The sequence below is a fragment of the Pipistrellus hanaki genome (genome assembly GCF_964339955.1).
Source record: "Pipistrellus hanaki genome assembly, chromosome: 6".
NCBI classification, from domain to species: Eukaryota; Metazoa; Chordata; class Mammalia; order Chiroptera; family Vespertilionidae; genus Pipistrellus; species Pipistrellus hanaki.
The window spans coordinates 62,502,402-62,519,966 of NC_140508.1; the positions used below are offsets into that span (position 1 = coordinate 62,502,402).

Below are 17,565 nucleotides of genomic sequence, written 5' to 3' on the forward strand. Positions count from 1 at the left end.
TACTTTTTTTTTTTTTAATTTAAAAAAAAATATATATTTTATTGATTTTTTTACAAAGAGAAAGGGAGAGAGATAGAGAGCTAGAAACGTCGATGAGAGAGAAACATCGACCAGCTGCCTCTTGCACACCCCCTACTGGGGATGTGCCCGCAACCAATGTACATGCCCTTGACCGGAATCGAACCCGGGACCCTTCAGCCCCCAAGCCGACGCTCTATCCATTGAGCCAAACCAGTCCCGGCCTTCACACAATACTTAACATAGAAATGTAACCTCCATGATTTTTGTTGTGTTCATACTGTATATCCTGGCCCAGAGCAACACATATCATCTTGTCAGATCACATTTGTAATGAATTTTAGTCTGGTTTCTTAATTTAAGGTGGGGCCAGGGTACCAGGCACATCATTCTGGGACCACTTATGGAAGCATTACCAAATAGCACAATTATTGATGTACAGTATATAATAGTGTTCTACAATAGAAGAGGGAAAAATTAGATACAACCTAATTCTTAAAAGATATATACAGTAATTTTTTGAAGCATCAGAATTTGTTATGGGATTAAATGAGCTAATGAATGTTAAAGTGCCCATTATGTTTCCACTGTGTGACATACAGTAATATTAGGTTTCTCTATTTTTTGGGGTTGGAAGGAGGTGTAAGTGGGATTTGTCTAATTCATGGTACTGCCCCCCAGTAGTTCCTGATAATTTGTATATTTTCATCATTTAGGACATGGTTGTTTTCTTTTTTAATCTTCTAAATGTCCAAAGCATCTTTTAAAAAAAAAAAAATTTTTTTTTTTTTTTTTTACAGTGAGGAAGGGAGAGGGATAGAGAGTTAGAAACATTGATCAGCTGCCTACTGCACACTCCCTACTGGGTATGTGCCCACAACCAAGGTACATGCTCTTGACCGGAATCGAACCTGGGACCCTTGAGTCCATAAGCTGATGCTCTATCCACTGAGCAAAACCAGCCAGGGCCCAAAGCATCTTTAACAGTATAACTCACTAATCTTGATCTCATTTTGATCAGTGTTCTGCCTTTGCCTTCATGCTCTCAGGCTTTCTGGCTGCATTGTCTCTTATGTTCTATAGTGACAGAAATTAGGTCATGTAAATGTTTTAATGTTAAGTTCAGACTCAAATACTGATTCATTGTCACCCTGACTAGTAGTCAGTATTTTTCACACTGAAATCTTTGATAAAGTTCCTTGTTAATGCTGGTAAGCTTTATAAAACACCATTTTTAAATATTACAACTTTTTCGTTATTGAGCTTTTTACAGATTGTATGCATACGGTTCATATCTCTAACATTGAGTTGTATGGTCAGTGTAAATGTTGTGACTGATATTCAGAAGTTAATCATAAGAAAAGCTGCTAACATGTAGCATAGCGGCGCTTGTCTTTTCTACCTCCTGTTATGCACCTACCTTTCCTTTGCATTTTCTGTCTCCTTTCATTCCTCCCCAGTTAGTGACTGTGTGTTGGGCTTAGTCCTTTACCACTAGGCCAGCAGAGGGTTCATAAGCATTACAGTGGAACACAGTTATGTGTCTGGAGTTGGACCTTCCTCATTTAGATGTACATCTCTAGTAGAATTTTTTCTCTTTAAAAGGTATTTATTGATCACATACAAAATAAAAAAAACCTTACCTATCTAATAAAGAAGGAATATGCAAATTGACTGTCAACACCATCACAAAGCTGGCAGCAGCCACAGCGGAGGCAGGGTTTTTGTAACACAAGATGGCAGCACCCACAGCGGAGGCCGAGTTCCCATAATGAGCCTTAATGAGCAGGGACCTGAGGCTGCGGGGCACTGGGCCAGGGCGGGGATCTCAGGCCACACTGAGCTGGGGGACCTAAGGCTGCGCCTCTGCCTGGCAGGGCTTGACAGGGGACCTCAGGCTGTGTTCCCCACCTCGAGGCCGGGCCAAGGGACCTCAGGCCATGTCCTCACGCCCTGCAGGGCTTGACAGGATCTCAAGGCACGCCCCCTGCCCTGGCGCCAGGCCAGGGGACCTGAGACTGTGCCTCCCGCCCAGCATGCACCTGGGGACTTAAGGCTGCACTCTCCACCCAGCGGGGCTTGACGGGGGACCTGAGGCTGTGCCCCCCACCTGGTGGAGCTTGACGGAGGATCTGAGGCTGCTCCCCTCCACCTGGGGTGGGGCCGGGGGACCTGAGGCTGCACCCCTTGCCTGGTGCCAGTCTAGGGGATCCGAGGTTGTAACCCCGCCCAGCAGGGCTCGACAGGAGTGGGGCTGGCCAGGTCTGAATCTCGCCCACTGGGGATGGGGACAGCCAGGTCTGGGTCTCATGTGATTTTAAAGTGCGCATGGGTGGGTGGGGACTTGACTCTGTGTCCCACAGACGCCCCAGATTCTGAAAGAAGGAAGATTGTCATGTACATTTTACTAATTTTCTTTCATCTCTGACACTGAGAAAGGGCAAATAGCAGTATTAAAATATTTCCTCTAATTCCCTTTTATTTATTTATTTTATTATTTTAAAAAATATATATTTTTTTATTGATTTTTTTTTTTTTTTTTTTTTTTTTTTTTACAGAGAGGAGGAGAGAGGGATAGAGAGCTAGAAACATCGATAAGAGAGAAACATTGACCATCTGCCTCTTGCACACCCCCTACTGGGGATGTGCCCGCAACCAATGTACATGCCCCTGACCGGAATCGAACCTGGGACCTTTCAGTCCACAGACCAACGCTCTACCACTGAGCCAAACTGGTTTCGGCTCCTCTAATTCCCTTTTAATGTGCACAAATTTTGTGTACCAGGCTACCAGTATGTTACATAAAGCCTTAAAGAATAATATATTTTGGATCTGGTACAGTAAAAAGCCTACTAAAAGCAGAATTATTCAAAAAAAAATTTTAATTATGGGAAAAACTAGCCAATGCAACCTTTTTTCCCTTTAATTTTTCATGCCAATACTTTGAGCTGCTAATCTAACTACATGTGTGTAAGGTTCAGTGCCTAAACTTCTCTCCTGGATGTATTGTTTTGTAGGTCTCTGTTACATTTTTGCCCAGAGATAAAGGGGATTATGCCCAGTTTTGGGATGTTGAATGTCACCCCCTTAGAGAGCCTCACATGAAACATACCTTGAGATTTCAACTTTCTGGACAAGTGAGTATTACACTAAATTTAATTAAATTGTGTGTGTATACTGAAAGTATAAGTGAAACAGACAGGAAAAACTGGCCTGAAAATGCAGAATATTTTCCTGGTATTACTCTAATTTCATTAATTCTGCTGTATAGCCTTTCTTAATTTTTTCATTTATCTTTATTGATTGGCATGTTTGAAGTCTGGGTTTGACTTTATAAAATCTCTATCTTGATTAGATAAGATCGTGTGTGTGTGTGTGTGTGTGTGTGTGTGTGTGTGTGTAAGAATCTGAACAGTGGAAAGTAAAATATAGGTTTGTGATTTAGGGACTTTAAAAATCTTGTCTCCTTTTAAAAATTTGTGACGGAAATAGTAGAATTAAAAAACATAAATGTCCTTATATTTTCCTAGACTATTATTTCTTCTCCCATTCCCCATGCTTTATTTTCACACAGAGTGTCAAAGCAGAAAATGAGCCTGAAAATCCATGTGTTTCTACAAATACTCTTATTAAAATAGATAATTTAGTTAAGCCCCGAAGACAAGCTGTGTCAGAAGCTCCTGCTCCCATACCTGGGTATGTCGTTTTGTCATTCTTACAAATGTTCCCGGTACTCTGTAGAGGTACCGTTACATTCAGGAAAATGCTCAGTGACTTTACCTATGAGTTTACATGTGTTACTACCACTCCAATTGCCATAGAGACTATTTTTTGTCTAGTGGAAAAGTTCTTTTGTGTCCTTTTGCAGTTAACCTCCACCCTCACCCCAAGGTTTGTCCTGTTGTAATCTATTGCCATAGGTTAGTTGGTTGAATTTCATATATATATATATATATATATATATATATATATATATATATATATATATATATCCACTTCTTTTCTGGCTTCTTTCACTTAGCATACATTTGGGGGGATTCGTTCGTGTTGTTGCGTATATCTGTAGTTTGGTCCTTTTTGTTTAGTATTCCATTGTATGAACGTATCATAATTTATTTATTCATTTTCCTGTTGACATTTGGGTGACTTCTAATTTGGAGCCATTATGAATGAAGGTGCTGTGAACATCATTGTGTGTGTATTTTGTGGACATATTTTTTCATTTTGGTGGAGGTAAAAGTATCTAAGAATAGAATTGCTGGGTCATATGATAAACATGTGTTTAACATTAAAATAAACTGCCAAATAGTTTTTGTAAAGTGGTTGTACCATTTTCCAGAAAAGATTTTTAAAAATCTATAAAAGGAGATTCTTAAAAACTTTTAAGGATGTATATTTTATATCTGCAGCTTACACAACTTGAAAGATAATATTTAAGTGTTTTACCTAATGAAAATGTTTCTAATAATCCTTAACTGATATTTAGGTCTAAGTTAGTTCTGCAGGAAGATGCTTGTAAGAACATGATAAATACCTGCTAAATAAATGTGGTCGTTTATTTCTAGTAGGAGTAAGTAATGGAATTTGTAAGAAATTAGAATCCTTTAAAGGATGTGTTCTTATCACAGTCTCTGTGCTATTTATGTATTTGCTCATCTCATGCTTATTGACTGGCTGCTCACTCACTGCATTCTGGGTGGTGCAGATAAGACAGTGAGCAAAACTACCCTAGCTCTTGCCTCCACAGACTTCACCGTCTGGAGGGGGAGTCACATCACAAATAATCACACTTAACAGGCTTGAGTACGACCTGTGGAAAGGACTAGAAGGAAATATATGGGAAACACGGGGATATATATCTGAGGAGAACCTCCCTAAAATGGGACCTCTATGATGAGAATAAATGGAAATGTCCTAGGTGAAGAGAACTGTGTAAATGACCAGTGGGGCGGGATTGTTGGCCCTTGAGGGACTAAAAGCAGCCCGCAGGCCTAGAGCACAGAGGAGGGGGTGCGCTATGAGCTGAGGGCCAGAGGGAGGTGGGCAGAGTGCACGCAGACCACACACAGCCTCAAGTGTCAGGTGTTTATCTGGAATGCTGCTAGAAACCATTGAATGACATGATGAGATTCAAGTACTTAAAAGAAAAACCCTTTTGGCTGTATAGTATGGACTGATTTGAAGGAGGAAAGAATACAGGCAGTGAAACAAATCAGAGGGTATTCTTATACAGTCCAGGGCTCAGATAGTGTCAAGGAAATTGATGAGATAAGGACACTTTTAAAAAAAAATATTTTTTTTTTATTGATTTTTTTTTTTATAGAGAGGAAGAGAGAGGGATAGAGAGTTAGAAACATTGATGAGAGAGAAACATCCATCAGCTGCCTCTTGCACACCCCCTACTGGGGATGTGCCCACAACTAAGGTACATGCCCTTGACCGGAATCAAACCTGGGACCTTTCAGTCCGCAGGCTGACGCTCTATCCACTGAGCCAAACTGGTTTTGGCGATAAGGACACTTTTTAAGCATATAGGAAGGAAATTTGACAAAGGCGTGAGAAAAAAGGAAGTCAAGGTCAGCTCCCAGATACTGTTCCCCTAGCAGAAAATATCTGGAGGATCAGATTTACTCCGTATTTATGGAGCCATCCTATATAATAAAAGGCTAATATGCAAATTGTCCCTTGGACCAGGAGTTTTTAACCAGGAGTTTGACCAGGGGTTGGGGCTGGCTGGTCAACTGCCCATGGCCCCTTCCCCCGGCCCTCCCAGCCGCTTGATCCTATCGGGCAGTCCTCTAGTAAGAAGATAATTATGAGGTGATTGGATATGCTGCCCAGAGATTCCATCTGAGCTGAGAACCAAATCTGGGAGTCATAGCTGTGAGGTCAGTGAATGGCCTGAGATGGGATTGTCTAGTAAGAGTCCATGTGAGCAGATCGGGATGTTCATGGCCAAGCCTGTGGGACAGTGGCATTAGAGGTGAGGCAGTAAAGATGAGCTTGCACAGACTGACGAGGGGCCAGAGAAATGAAAGTCAGCAGTGTGGAATCTGGAAGTCAAGGCAAGAGGAAGTCACTACCATCAAATGTTGCTGAGAGGCCAGAGCTTGTCATACTCTTAGAGTAGTCTGTGTTCTTGTAAAAATAAAGATTATCAGTGGACTACACTGTGAGAAGTCAGTGAAATAGACGAGTGCCACCTTCATAAGCTGGGTTTGAGCTAAGTGGAGAGCTAAGTGAGAAAGAGGGTTAGAGATGTGCTGCCATCCTGTGTTGTATAGCAACTACGGTAATCCCAACAGCTCTGTAAGAGTGCCTGCTGCCAGCATTTTATCTTTACACAACGTAGTTACATGGCCATTACAAAACTACTTTTTAAGAGAGCTGTAGGAGAAACCACAAATTAAAGTACTACTCCATAATTTAATATGTCTAAATTGTTTAACTTGATTTTAAATTGGTGATTTTTAAACCTATTTCTAAAGCAGACACCTTGACTCAACCTGCCGTGGAGTTTATGCCCCAGAAAATGTGTATCAGTTTCTACCAACTAGAGTTGGGGAATCAAGGACTTTAAAAGTCAACTTGCGAAATAATTCTTTTATTACACATGTGGTAAGTTGGAAATACTATTGTGGGTTTTAGAAAAAGAAGTTATCCGATTATTGGATAAACATTTTCTTGATAATTGGAAGCTTATGTTTTAGATTATAACTAAATTGTAATAATGAGTTATTTTTTAAAATGCCTTAATACCATATTTGTAAAGAAACTCATAGAAAATTCATGACCCTTTCTGAAAATAAAAAAATTAGCACTTGCTTTCATCCTTTTTAAAAAAAACTTTCTCTTTGTTCTGTACCATCAGACCAACATATTTCTGGATAACACTAGAGTAAATACATTTTAAAATTCCCCTTTATGCGTTTTTGTTAATCCCCACCCAAGGATATTTTTCCATTGATTTTCAGAGAGAGTAGAAAGGAGAAAAAGAGAGAGAAACATCGTTGTGAGAGACACACATGGATTAGTTGCTTCCCACACACAACTGTTCCCGAGCCAGGGATCAAACCTGCAACCAGGTGCATGCCCTTGACCGGGAATCGAATCCGTGACCCTTCAGTGTGTGGGCAGTGCTCTAACCATTTAACACAGTGGCCGGGGCTCCATTTCTGCGTTTTTATGAGCATTTATTGTCTTACCTAATTTTTAAAAAAAATATATTTTATTGATTTTTTTACAGAGAGGAAGGGAGAAGGATAGAGTTAGAAACAACGATGAGAGAGACATCAATCAGCTGCCTCTTGCACACCCCCTACTGGGGATGTGCCCCCAACCAAGGTACATGCCCTTGACTGGATTCGAACCTGGGACCTTTCAGTCCGCAGGCAGACTCTCTATCCACTGAGCCAAACGGTTTCGGCTGTCTTACCTAATTTTGTAGCTATACTTAAATTTGCAAATGTAAATTTATGTTCAAATATCTAACTTGCATAACTTTATAAAAGTGTTTTATATTAAATTGCAGCTGAAGTTTTTAAGTCCAAGAGAGCCTTTCTACGTCAAGCATTCAAAATATTCTTTGAGGTGAGTTTATCTTAATTCAAAACGTTCCTGTCCTAGTGCAGGAATTTGTTGTCAGGACATCAGGATTTCTCTTGGGAGCAAGGACTTGTGAGGCCACCCTCTCTGGCAGCCCCTCATCTTCATCCCCAGCACAGCGAGCAGTGAGCACACGGGTCTTCTTAAATAAGAAAGGGGAGGAATACTATGCTGCCATAAAAAAGAAGGAATTCTCATCATTTGCAGCAACCTGGATGGAATTGGAGAACATCATGCTGAGTGAAATAAGCCAGTCAATGAAAGAGAAACATCACATGACCTCACTCATTTATGGATAATAAAGAACATTATAAACTGATGAACCAAAAGATAGATATAGAGACAGTAAAGCAACAAGCAGACTGTCAAATTACAGCGGGGAGGCTGGGGAGATCTAGGGGAGATAATAGATCAACCTAAGGACTTGTATACATGCATATAAGTACAACCAATGGACACAAAACTCTGGGGAGAGAGGGGATGTATGGGGGGGGCAGTGTTAAAATATGTACACGGATAATAATTTAATAAAAAAATGTAAAAAAAAAAAAAAAAAAGGAAGGGGGAGGAGCTGCAGGGAAAGCACATCCTGGCTGACGCCTAGTGTGCTTCACAGTGTGGCTACCCAGACTCCCCCTTGTGTTTGGGACTTTACGTATGATTCCTGTTACCCACATACATGCAACCTTAATTACCTTGTGAGTAACTTTAGAATGATTCCTGCTTCAAATATTATTTTTACTATGCTGAGAATCCGCAATTTAAATTTTCACTACTTTGGACAAAAATTAGTATTCCAGATTAATTGGGAAAACTTTCATTATGGTATTTTTCAGTTGTCATTCTTCAAATTCCCTATATTATTCTTTAATCAGGGCCTCATTTCCTAATTGTCGTTGCTAATGTTCTTTTTCTACATGTTGTACATTTAAGTTGAAATCTCAAACTTGTTTGTCCCTGTTATTTAAGTTTTGTTGGACTTAATACTGAAGAATAATTTTATCTTCATCTTTAATTAAGCCACTTAATTATTATACGGTATTTTATTTTAGCATTAGGAGACTATTTAAATACACGTTGTGTTCTAAGAGAACTCGAACCACTCAGCAAAGGTTCTAGGACTGAGTCCCTGAGACAGCAGTGCTGTTCTCGGAGCTTACACATAGAGCTAGGAACTGCAAAGGGGTTGCACTTGACTTACCATTCCAGTGCTAGAAAATTTTAAGCTGTCATACATTAAAACACTGCTTTTCTGTGCAGCCCTAGCTGCGTAGTCATGTTAATAGCATCTAAAAGAACTTAGAAATATGGGGAAATATTTTTAATTTCAGTAAAATTGGAGCAATTTACATACAATAGCATTTAAAAGAGTATCATAACTTAAATTTTATTTGCTTTGAACATGTACTCTTTGAACATATTACTTTAAAATGTTTCTATCCAAAACCAGTTTGGCTCAGTGGATAGAGCATCAGCCTGTGTTCAGTTTCAGTCAAGGGCATGTACCTTGGTTGTGAGCACATACCCAGAAGGGGATGTACAGGAGGCAGCTGATCGATGTTTCTCTCTCATTGATGTTTCTAACTCTCTATCCCTCTTCCTTCCTCTCTGTAAAAAAATCAATAAATTATATTTTAAAAATATTTCTAAATGTTTATACACAATGGTCAGACCTCTGATTCCCTCTTTCCTATTTTTATTAGTTAGGCAGGAATACATATGCAGTACTTTTTGAATCAGATTTTAGATTTCTCTGTGCCAGTTTTGCATTAAATAATAACATCAAAGAAATGAGAAATAAATTCAGGTTGAATGTACCTGGACTAGTTCTCTCTGCCAGGCATTATGCATGTGATTTGTTTGTTGCCGCAGCATCAGCTGCTGACATTTTCCTTTCTCTTTGCAGAGCCCAGCATTACATCAACATGCCCGTGCAATTCAAACCAAAGGCCGTGGGCACGTTTGAAGCTTTGCTTGTTGTTCAGACTGATGAAGGCAAGAGTGTAGCTATTCGACTAATGGGTGAAGCTCTTGAAAAAATGAACTAGAATACATTTTGTGTAAAGTAAATGGCCTAAGTTATATTTTGGTAACTTCATTTTTCTACACTACAATTATGCTTTTGTATATATTTTGTATGATAAATTCGATGTATAAAGATATTTTATGTATAAACAGATTTTTTGTTGTTGTTTTGACAAGCTAATACTGAAGACGTGACTAAAATATCATGTACCTAGCCTACAGTATTGTAGTTAATTTTTGACAGGAGAAGGGAATTCTATTTTTGAATTGATTATGATATTCTGAATAAAGATGGTATATATTTTAATGTGCTATATCTAGAAATAAAGTTAATTTTCACTGAACTTGTCTTTTTTTTTATATGATGTCATGCAGAAATCAGAATATCGCTTTATTCTAATTACTTCCAAGATCCTGTGTTGGTTCTGTGATTTTTCTCTTCCATTGCATAGTTTCCTTTCCCCTAACAAATTCCCTCTCTTTTCCTCCTGCCTCTTAGCTCATTTCCCAGAGTAAATAGAGAAGCTTACTTTTAATGAAATTGTTTTCCTCCAGTGGAAAAAGTCTTCATATTTTATGCAAATACATTGGAGAGGTTGGTGTATTTTCAGATGGCATTTATTGCTGAAACCGGTTTGGCTCAGTGGATAGAGCGTCAGACTGCGGACTGAAAGGTCCCAGGTTCAATTCTGGTCAAGGGCATGTACCTTGGTTGCGGGCACATCCCCAGTAGGGGGTGTGCAGGAGGCAGCTGATCAACGATTCTCTTTCATCGATGTTTCTAACTCTCTATTCCTCTCTCTTTCTCTCTGTAAAAAATCAATAAAATATATTTAAAAAAAAAAGATAGCATTTATTTTACGGAAAGCCAGATAGGACAAGTGCCCTCTGCAGACACCCACCATGAGATCAGGGCAGTGAGACACTGAGCGGGCAGAAAAGCGCTTCCAATGTGACAGTGTGAGCTGCGGCAAGGAGTGAGGCAGAGAAGGTGACGTGTTACCTGTCTCTCCACCATTACCAGTAAGGCTCCTGATAAAGCTTTCTGAGCCTCAGTGAACAGCCTCCCCTGGGAGCAAAGAATCCCAGCTGGTGAGCATGTGTGGGGTAGGCGGGGTGATCACAGTGGGATGTCACTGATGGCGCAGCAAGAGTGCAGAATGGATGAAAAGCTGCCTCGAGCTGAACCCAGCAGCAGTTTAGAACCAATGGTTGTGAACCTGAGATAGTAAAACATTTCTACTTTTCATTTTTTCTCTTGCTTAAAAACAAATTATGAAAACAACTTTCACAAGTACTGGTTTCACTGATACTGCCCTCCAATTCTAGGTGTTGTACATCAATTGTGAGATCCCTTCATGTTTGAATGTGCATTTATTTGATAAGTCACCCTCAACAATTTTAAAACTGGCATTGCTTTTTAAAAATGTAATCTTTTACCTAGCTGGTGTGGTTCAGTGGTTATGCATCAACCTATGAATCAGGAGGTCACAGTTCAATTCCTGGTCTGGTCACATACCCTTTTGTGGGCTCAATCCCCAGTGGTGGGCATGCAGGAGGCAGCTGATTAATGATTCTCATCATTGATGTTTCTATTTCTCCCTTATTCTCTGAAACCAATAAAAGTATTAAAAAAAATAAAAATGTAATGTTTCCATTTCTACGTAACCATTTTGCCTTTTAGGTGATACTCAGGAGGTTGTAAAAAAGAGGGTTAAACAAGCAAAGACACTTGAAATGTGACTCCTTACATAGATCATGTACTTCTATGGATACGCATTTCTTTCCGTGCCTTCCTGGTTCGGAAACAGGATGCTGAGTGTTAAGAGTAGTTGGATGTGAACCAAAGGTTCATTACGATCAGTCATCACTACTAATGCAGCTAGACCATTGGCTACAATCTAACGGGTAAGAGCATCTCATAGGCAGGTTACAGAACAAGCTTTCCTTTCATTAGCTTCTCCTTGAGAAGCCGCTTTCTCTTCCTTTCCATCTGTTCCCAGCTGTGGACATTTCCACTTGGTTATCTAATAGGCATCTCAAACTTGGGGTTCCCTTGCTGCCTCAAACATGTTCTCTAACTTTCCTTACCTCAGTAGATGTCATCCTATCCATCTAATTATTCAGCTAAAACCCTAGGTTTTGTGTCTTTTACCCTGGTAACAAATGTTTATTGAGTGCTTTCTATGTAATAAGTAATCTTCTCAGTGCCCTATATACACTGTCATCCTCTATTCCCAGTAGCTTTACAGATATGGACCCCTCTGTGGTGGGGAGGCCTGCAGGTACCCAGGAGGGCCCCTGGGGACTGATGGGGGGTTGATGGTCATGGGTGGGCTGAGCATCAGGAGAGGCTGTCCTGGGAATGCCTGGGTACATTCTTGGATCCTAACCTTGGTTTTTCTGAATTCGATGCCCCACTGCAGATAACAGAATCTGTTATTAAAGCTAATAATTAGAGAAAATGTAACTGATAAATGTCTGCTCTTAGAAGTTTTATTTTCTCTGGTTGTAAAGCAACCCCTGAGATGGCAGATTAGCATGTCCTGCCTGGGTTAACACATTCGGTAACGCACTCAACCAGGCAAGGCCTAAAGTTCTGTAGAACTCGGTGATGATTAATGTGCATCATCACTGATTTAATTAGCCCAGAAATGAGACTGGATAGAAGGGCATCTGTTTTGTGTCTTCAATTAAACTCTGAGGTGGGGATGATTTTATATGTATACAATACATATATTTTATGGCACACAGACCTCTGGGAAGAATTTAATTGTTCTGTTTCTCACAAATATAAACTTGTTATCACTGCTGTTTTTAATTTTTTTAAAATAATGATTTCAGAGAGGAAGGGAGAGGGAGAGAGAGAGAAACATCAATAATGAGAATCATTGATCACTGCCTCCTGCATGCCCCCTACTAGGGATCAAGCCTGAAACCTGGAATGTGACCTCGACCAGAATCGAACCTGGGACCCTTCAGTTTGCAGGCCGGTGCTCTATCCAGTGAGCCAAACCAGCTAGAGTTCTGTTGTTTTTAAAATGGCTTTCCTGCCTTTTTAATTCAATAGTTTCTAAATTTTTACATTGAACATGGCAGGTTGTGGTATTTCATAAAGGTTTGATGCAAGCCATGTTCTGAAGTGAAAAACTATTTTCCCTGTATCTTTCTAGATGAGATTTTAAAAAATAAATGTCCATTTGGTGAAAACTAATGTGTCAGCCTAAAGACACATTCTTGTCCATAACACAGTCTGGATACCCAACCTGGTTAAGATCTACAGGTTTCATATTGTGGATTCCCAAATTGTAGCAGCAGACTCATTTGGGATCCAAAATTTTATTTTCAAACTTTATACAAAGTGTATCATTTTAGATAGCTGGTCAGCTATTACTGAATTTCAAAATGCCACTCTGAAGTCCCACAACCACTGGCTGGCTTCCTGCCAGTCCCCCTGCATAGTATCACTGTCTCGTTAATGTGGGCTTCCTGCCCCAGACCTCTTCTCAAATCCCCCAATCCTTCAGGCTCACATTGTCGGACATTGTTTGAGAGCACTCCTTCCTCTGTCATTGTTAACAGGTCAAGGACGAATTAAAGTAGTGGTGATAAACAGCTCAAATAGTAAAAACATTTTATTTTAAAGAGAGGGTGGTTGGTTCACTTGTTTTTGTGTTTTTATACCACATTCTATGTGACCTTAGTCTGGATAAGAGAATGAGCAGGATTCAGGGCTGTGACGTTGTAAAGGTAGTTGCATTGTATGGAAGGATTATTAGAGTAAGGAACGTGGTGGCTGTGACAGGCAGCTTTTAAGATGGCCCACAGCGATCCCGCCTCCTAGCACTCATGGTCTCGTGGGATCCTCTCGACTTGAGTAGCTTGCTTCTGATCCCTCCTTCTCTCCAGCCTGCTTCTCCTCACTTGCTCTTTCACAGGCAGGCCCCCCCCTCTGGGAGTGGTGCTCACACCTCCCGCAGAGGAGGACCTTCATTCCTACCTGCCTTCCAGGTCCTCAGGGAGGATGGGTAATTTTCTGTTGAGTTCCACACATTCAGCCAGAAGTGCCATGAGGGCAGGCCCAGGGCTCCTGGCTCACCTCGGAAGCTCAGTGCACAGAGTACATACAGGTGGCTCTGGCAGATTTTCATACGTTTTGCATGAATGGTTGCAGCAGCAATGAGGTTTCTGTCTTAATAGTTCAATGGCATTATCAAGAGCTTATGGATAATATAATAACATAGAAACGGATGGACCCTTGGTTTAACATAATAATAATGTATTTATGTCTCAAGCCAAAAGCAAATCGTGCACGTGGAGAAGTGCTGCCGTCAGGAGCAGGCCAAGACTGTTCATGGTGAAGTCCCCGGAGGGCCCTTGGTTGCGCTGGTACAGGTAAGAGAATTCGGTGACGTGAGTAGCCTTTCTATATAAGAAAATAGTAATGGGTAGTCAGAAAATATAATGGAAGGAAAAACAAAACACCTAGGAATAAGTGTGTAAAGAAATGTGTGACATGCATATGAAGGAAACTTTGAAGCTATACTGTGGGGCGGAAGGAGACGAGCAGGAGGAGTGACTTGCGCCTGCTTCCCCACGAAGCGTGTTTCTGTAACGCGAGTCAGACCATGTGTGATGGGTCAAGACCGCAGTGGTGACAGTGTAACCCAGAGATGTCAGGCTCAGATAGCGTCCCCCCCGCTCCCAAGAACTAGTGCTTTGCGCCCCCATGCTGGTGGCTCCCAGCCCCTCTCACTGGGAATTCCAGACACAGTGAAAGCCCACCATCATCGTCCCTGGCATCACTGTGGTTTTCTTCCTGTTTATTGACTTTATTGGGATGACACTGGTTAACAAAATTACACAGGTTTCAGGTGCACAATTCTACAGCACATCTGTACACTGTGTTGTGTGTTCACCACCCCAAGTCAGTCTCCATCCATCACCATTTATCCCTTCTATGCCCTCCTCCACCTCCTCCTGTTTCCTAAGGCAATCACCACCCTACTGTCCCTGTCCATGAGTTTCTTCTTTTCCTTCTTCTCTTTTTCTCAATCCCTCCACCCCCTCAACAGCTGTCAGCCTGCTCTCTGTCTGTGAGTCTGCCTCTGTTTTGCTGTTAATACATTTCGTTCATTAGGTTCCACATATGAGTGAAATCACATGGTGCTTGTCTCTCTCTGACTGGCTTATTTCCCTTAGCATAATGCTCTCCAGGTTCATCCCATGCTGTCTCAAAGAGTGAAATTTCCTCCTTGTTACAGCCGAGTACTATTCCGTTGTGTAAGTGTACCACAGCTTTTCTACCCACTTCGTTTGCTTCAAGTCTTGTCTATTGTAATTAACACTGCAATGAGCATAGGCGTGCACATATATTTTTGAATTAGTATTTGAGGTTTCTTCAGATAAATTTCCAAAAGTGGAATTGCTGGGTCCCAAGGTAGTTCTATTTTTAATTTTTTTGTGGTAACTCTCTACTGCTTTCCACAGTGGCTGCACCACGCTGCATTCCTACTAACAGTGCACAAGGGTTCCCTTTTCTCTACGTCCTCATTGGCACTTGCTGGTGGACCTATTGACGGTAGCCATTCTGACAGGTTTGAGGTGATATTTCATTGTGTTTTTTTCATTTCTCTGATGATGACTGACATTTTCATGTGTCCATTGGCCATCTGTGTGTCTCCTTTGGAGACCTGTCTATCCCATTACTGCGTTTTGGATTGAGTCTGCCGCTGGCTCTCCACTGCCCTTTCTTTGTTTGCTCTTGCCTCAAGCGTAGAGACCCCCATTGGTCTCATTTTTATTCATCCTTTTAACTTTGCTGGAATTTTATGAGGATTGGTGTAACAATGATTAGTACTGCTTTAGTTAAAAAGTTGTTTAGATTTTACGTAGTTGGCCCTAACGCTGCTTTCCCCATTTGCCAAATTTCAGTGTGTGAACGGGAGGCTTGTTAGGAATGCGTACTTTGCATTATAGTGGAACCTACTTTTGAAGGAAAAGATCCCATAACCACGTCTGTCATTTCCCCCTAAATACATGATCTCTGTATTTAATGCCTTTCCAATAATAAAACCTACAAGGTGTTTGTTCAGTGGAAAAGGGATTCTAACGTTGCTAAGGAACAATGCCATACACGAACACCCCAGGCAAGGTTGAAGGAAGGAGTGACAATGGAGGCTGGTCCTCCAGGGGTCAGCGATGAGGCTTCAGGTGTTAGTCTCCTGACATGCTGGAGGCGGGAGGGAAGGATGGTTGGGAGAGACTCACCTCCGCCCTCACTTCCCAGGGAGGAATAGTTCTGGGCTTTCTCTCTCCAAGTGATCAGTCCTTAGGGCCCCCACTCCTCCCTCTGCCTGAGGCCAGTGGGCTGCAGGGGGCCTGGTCTGCCTGGGTAACTCTGGAGAGGAAGTGTTAGGAAGCAACATAGCAACAGGAAGCTCACATTTCACTCTTCATCTGTCAATGGAAACTTGTGGTAAGAAGCTGGCAGTGAGATTCATTGGTCATTTACAATCCTAACAACAGGAATTAAAATAGCCTGGGTGAGACCGATGTGTGGGAGGTCAGTAAAACCGAATGGACTCCAGCAACAATATCCAAATACACACAGAAAGTTAGTATCTGGCACATGTGGGTATCAGTGGGAGAAAGATGGGTTATCCCAAAAGATCTTCTTGATAAATCATGTTTAAAAAATGGAACTATAAAGTCCCAGAAGAAAATATGGAAAAACAATTTCAGTTATTAATTTCCAGTTATGAAACAAAAACTGGACATTATTTAAGGAAGATGGATAAATTCAACCATATGCAAGTTACATTTTTTTTTTCTGGCTGAAAAAGCATAACCTTAGTCAAATAACAAATTGGCAGGAAATTTGTAAATTTCTTATGTAAAGAGACTATATATAGTAATAAGAAAAAAACAGCAATAAAAATAGGCAAAAGACTTGGGCAATTAATAGATAGGAAATACAAATAATTTTTAAATTTAAAAATTATGTATATATTAATCAGCTTTCCAATAACCTCAGTCTCAGTGGTCAAGTCACACGTTTGACTTTCTCCCTGTGAGGTGGGTGAGATGTAATGAGTGCAGTTCCTCTCACCTGCCCGGCTGGGTCAGGGCCAGGCTGCGGCTTGGGGTCAGCTAGCTCCTGTGTTTCTCCTCTCGACCGAGAAGCATCAGCTCATCTTCTCTTTGTGGTGAGGGCAGAGATGTGGAAGGACGAACAGACATGTGCATGACTCTTAAGGCTTGAAACTAGTCAGTGTCAGTTCCACCCACATTGCATGGACCAGAACGTACCACTCAGCAAGCCCCACATGAGGGGCCTAGGCGGCCTGGGAGTGTGACTCTCTTTATTACAGGAAGGGAGGAAGAGTATGGAGCAACAGTCAGATTTACTACGATGCGCACTCTCAATGTCCTACTATGTTCAAGTATCATCAACTTTGTAATAAATAATTTTTAAAGGTAAACATAACAAACATAACATAACAATTGTTTTAGTAAGAGATTTTCAAGTCTGAACATCACTTTTTCTGTCAACATTCAGTAAACTTAATGAAATGAATTAAGGTATTTGGGCCAATTTTTGGGGGCAGCCAAATGTTGCCTCTTGATGCAGTCTGTGTCAGAAGGCTTTTTGTCTTTATTTTGAGCACATTTATTAAAGCTGGGGGCAGGGAAACAACGAAGGGTTCAGGATAGACAAAGCAACAGGAGGAAGACTAGGTGGGGTTGCTTTGGCTCTTAGACATGTTATAGGGAAGAAATGAGCCATGGCGGGCTTGGGGACAGGTTCAGGGGGTTAGCCTGCGACAAGCGGTCATTGCCCATTGCTCCCCTGGTTGCAATCTCTTGGGGTCCCTTAGAGTTTAGGAGATGCACGCCTGTGGGGGGAGAAGCGGG

The 17,565-nt window shown here is 41.1% G+C and overlaps 1 protein-coding gene across 7 annotated transcripts in view; it reads left to right on the forward strand.

Annotated features, from left to right (window-relative positions):
* Positions 1-9,992, forward strand: part of CEP192 (centrosomal protein 192) — an 86,030-nt gene extending 76,038 nt beyond the window's left edge. For 6 of the 7 annotated variants that reach the window (XM_084887303.1, XM_084887307.1, XM_084887304.1 and 3 more), the window contains 5 exons: positions 3,036-3,155; positions 3,593-3,714; positions 6,507-6,636; positions 7,550-7,608; positions 9,530-9,992. In XM_084887303.1, coding sequence (XP_084743429.1) covers positions 3,036-3,155; positions 3,593-3,714; positions 6,507-6,636; positions 7,550-7,608; positions 9,530-9,671 — 573 coding nt within the window. In that variant the 3' untranslated portion in view covers positions 9,672-9,992. The remainder of the gene's footprint in view (positions 1-3,035; positions 3,156-3,592; positions 3,715-6,506; positions 6,637-7,549; positions 7,609-9,529) is intronic. The other variant, XM_084887306.1, reaches the window with a different exon arrangement.
* Positions 9,993-17,565: the final 7,573 nt, after the last annotated feature.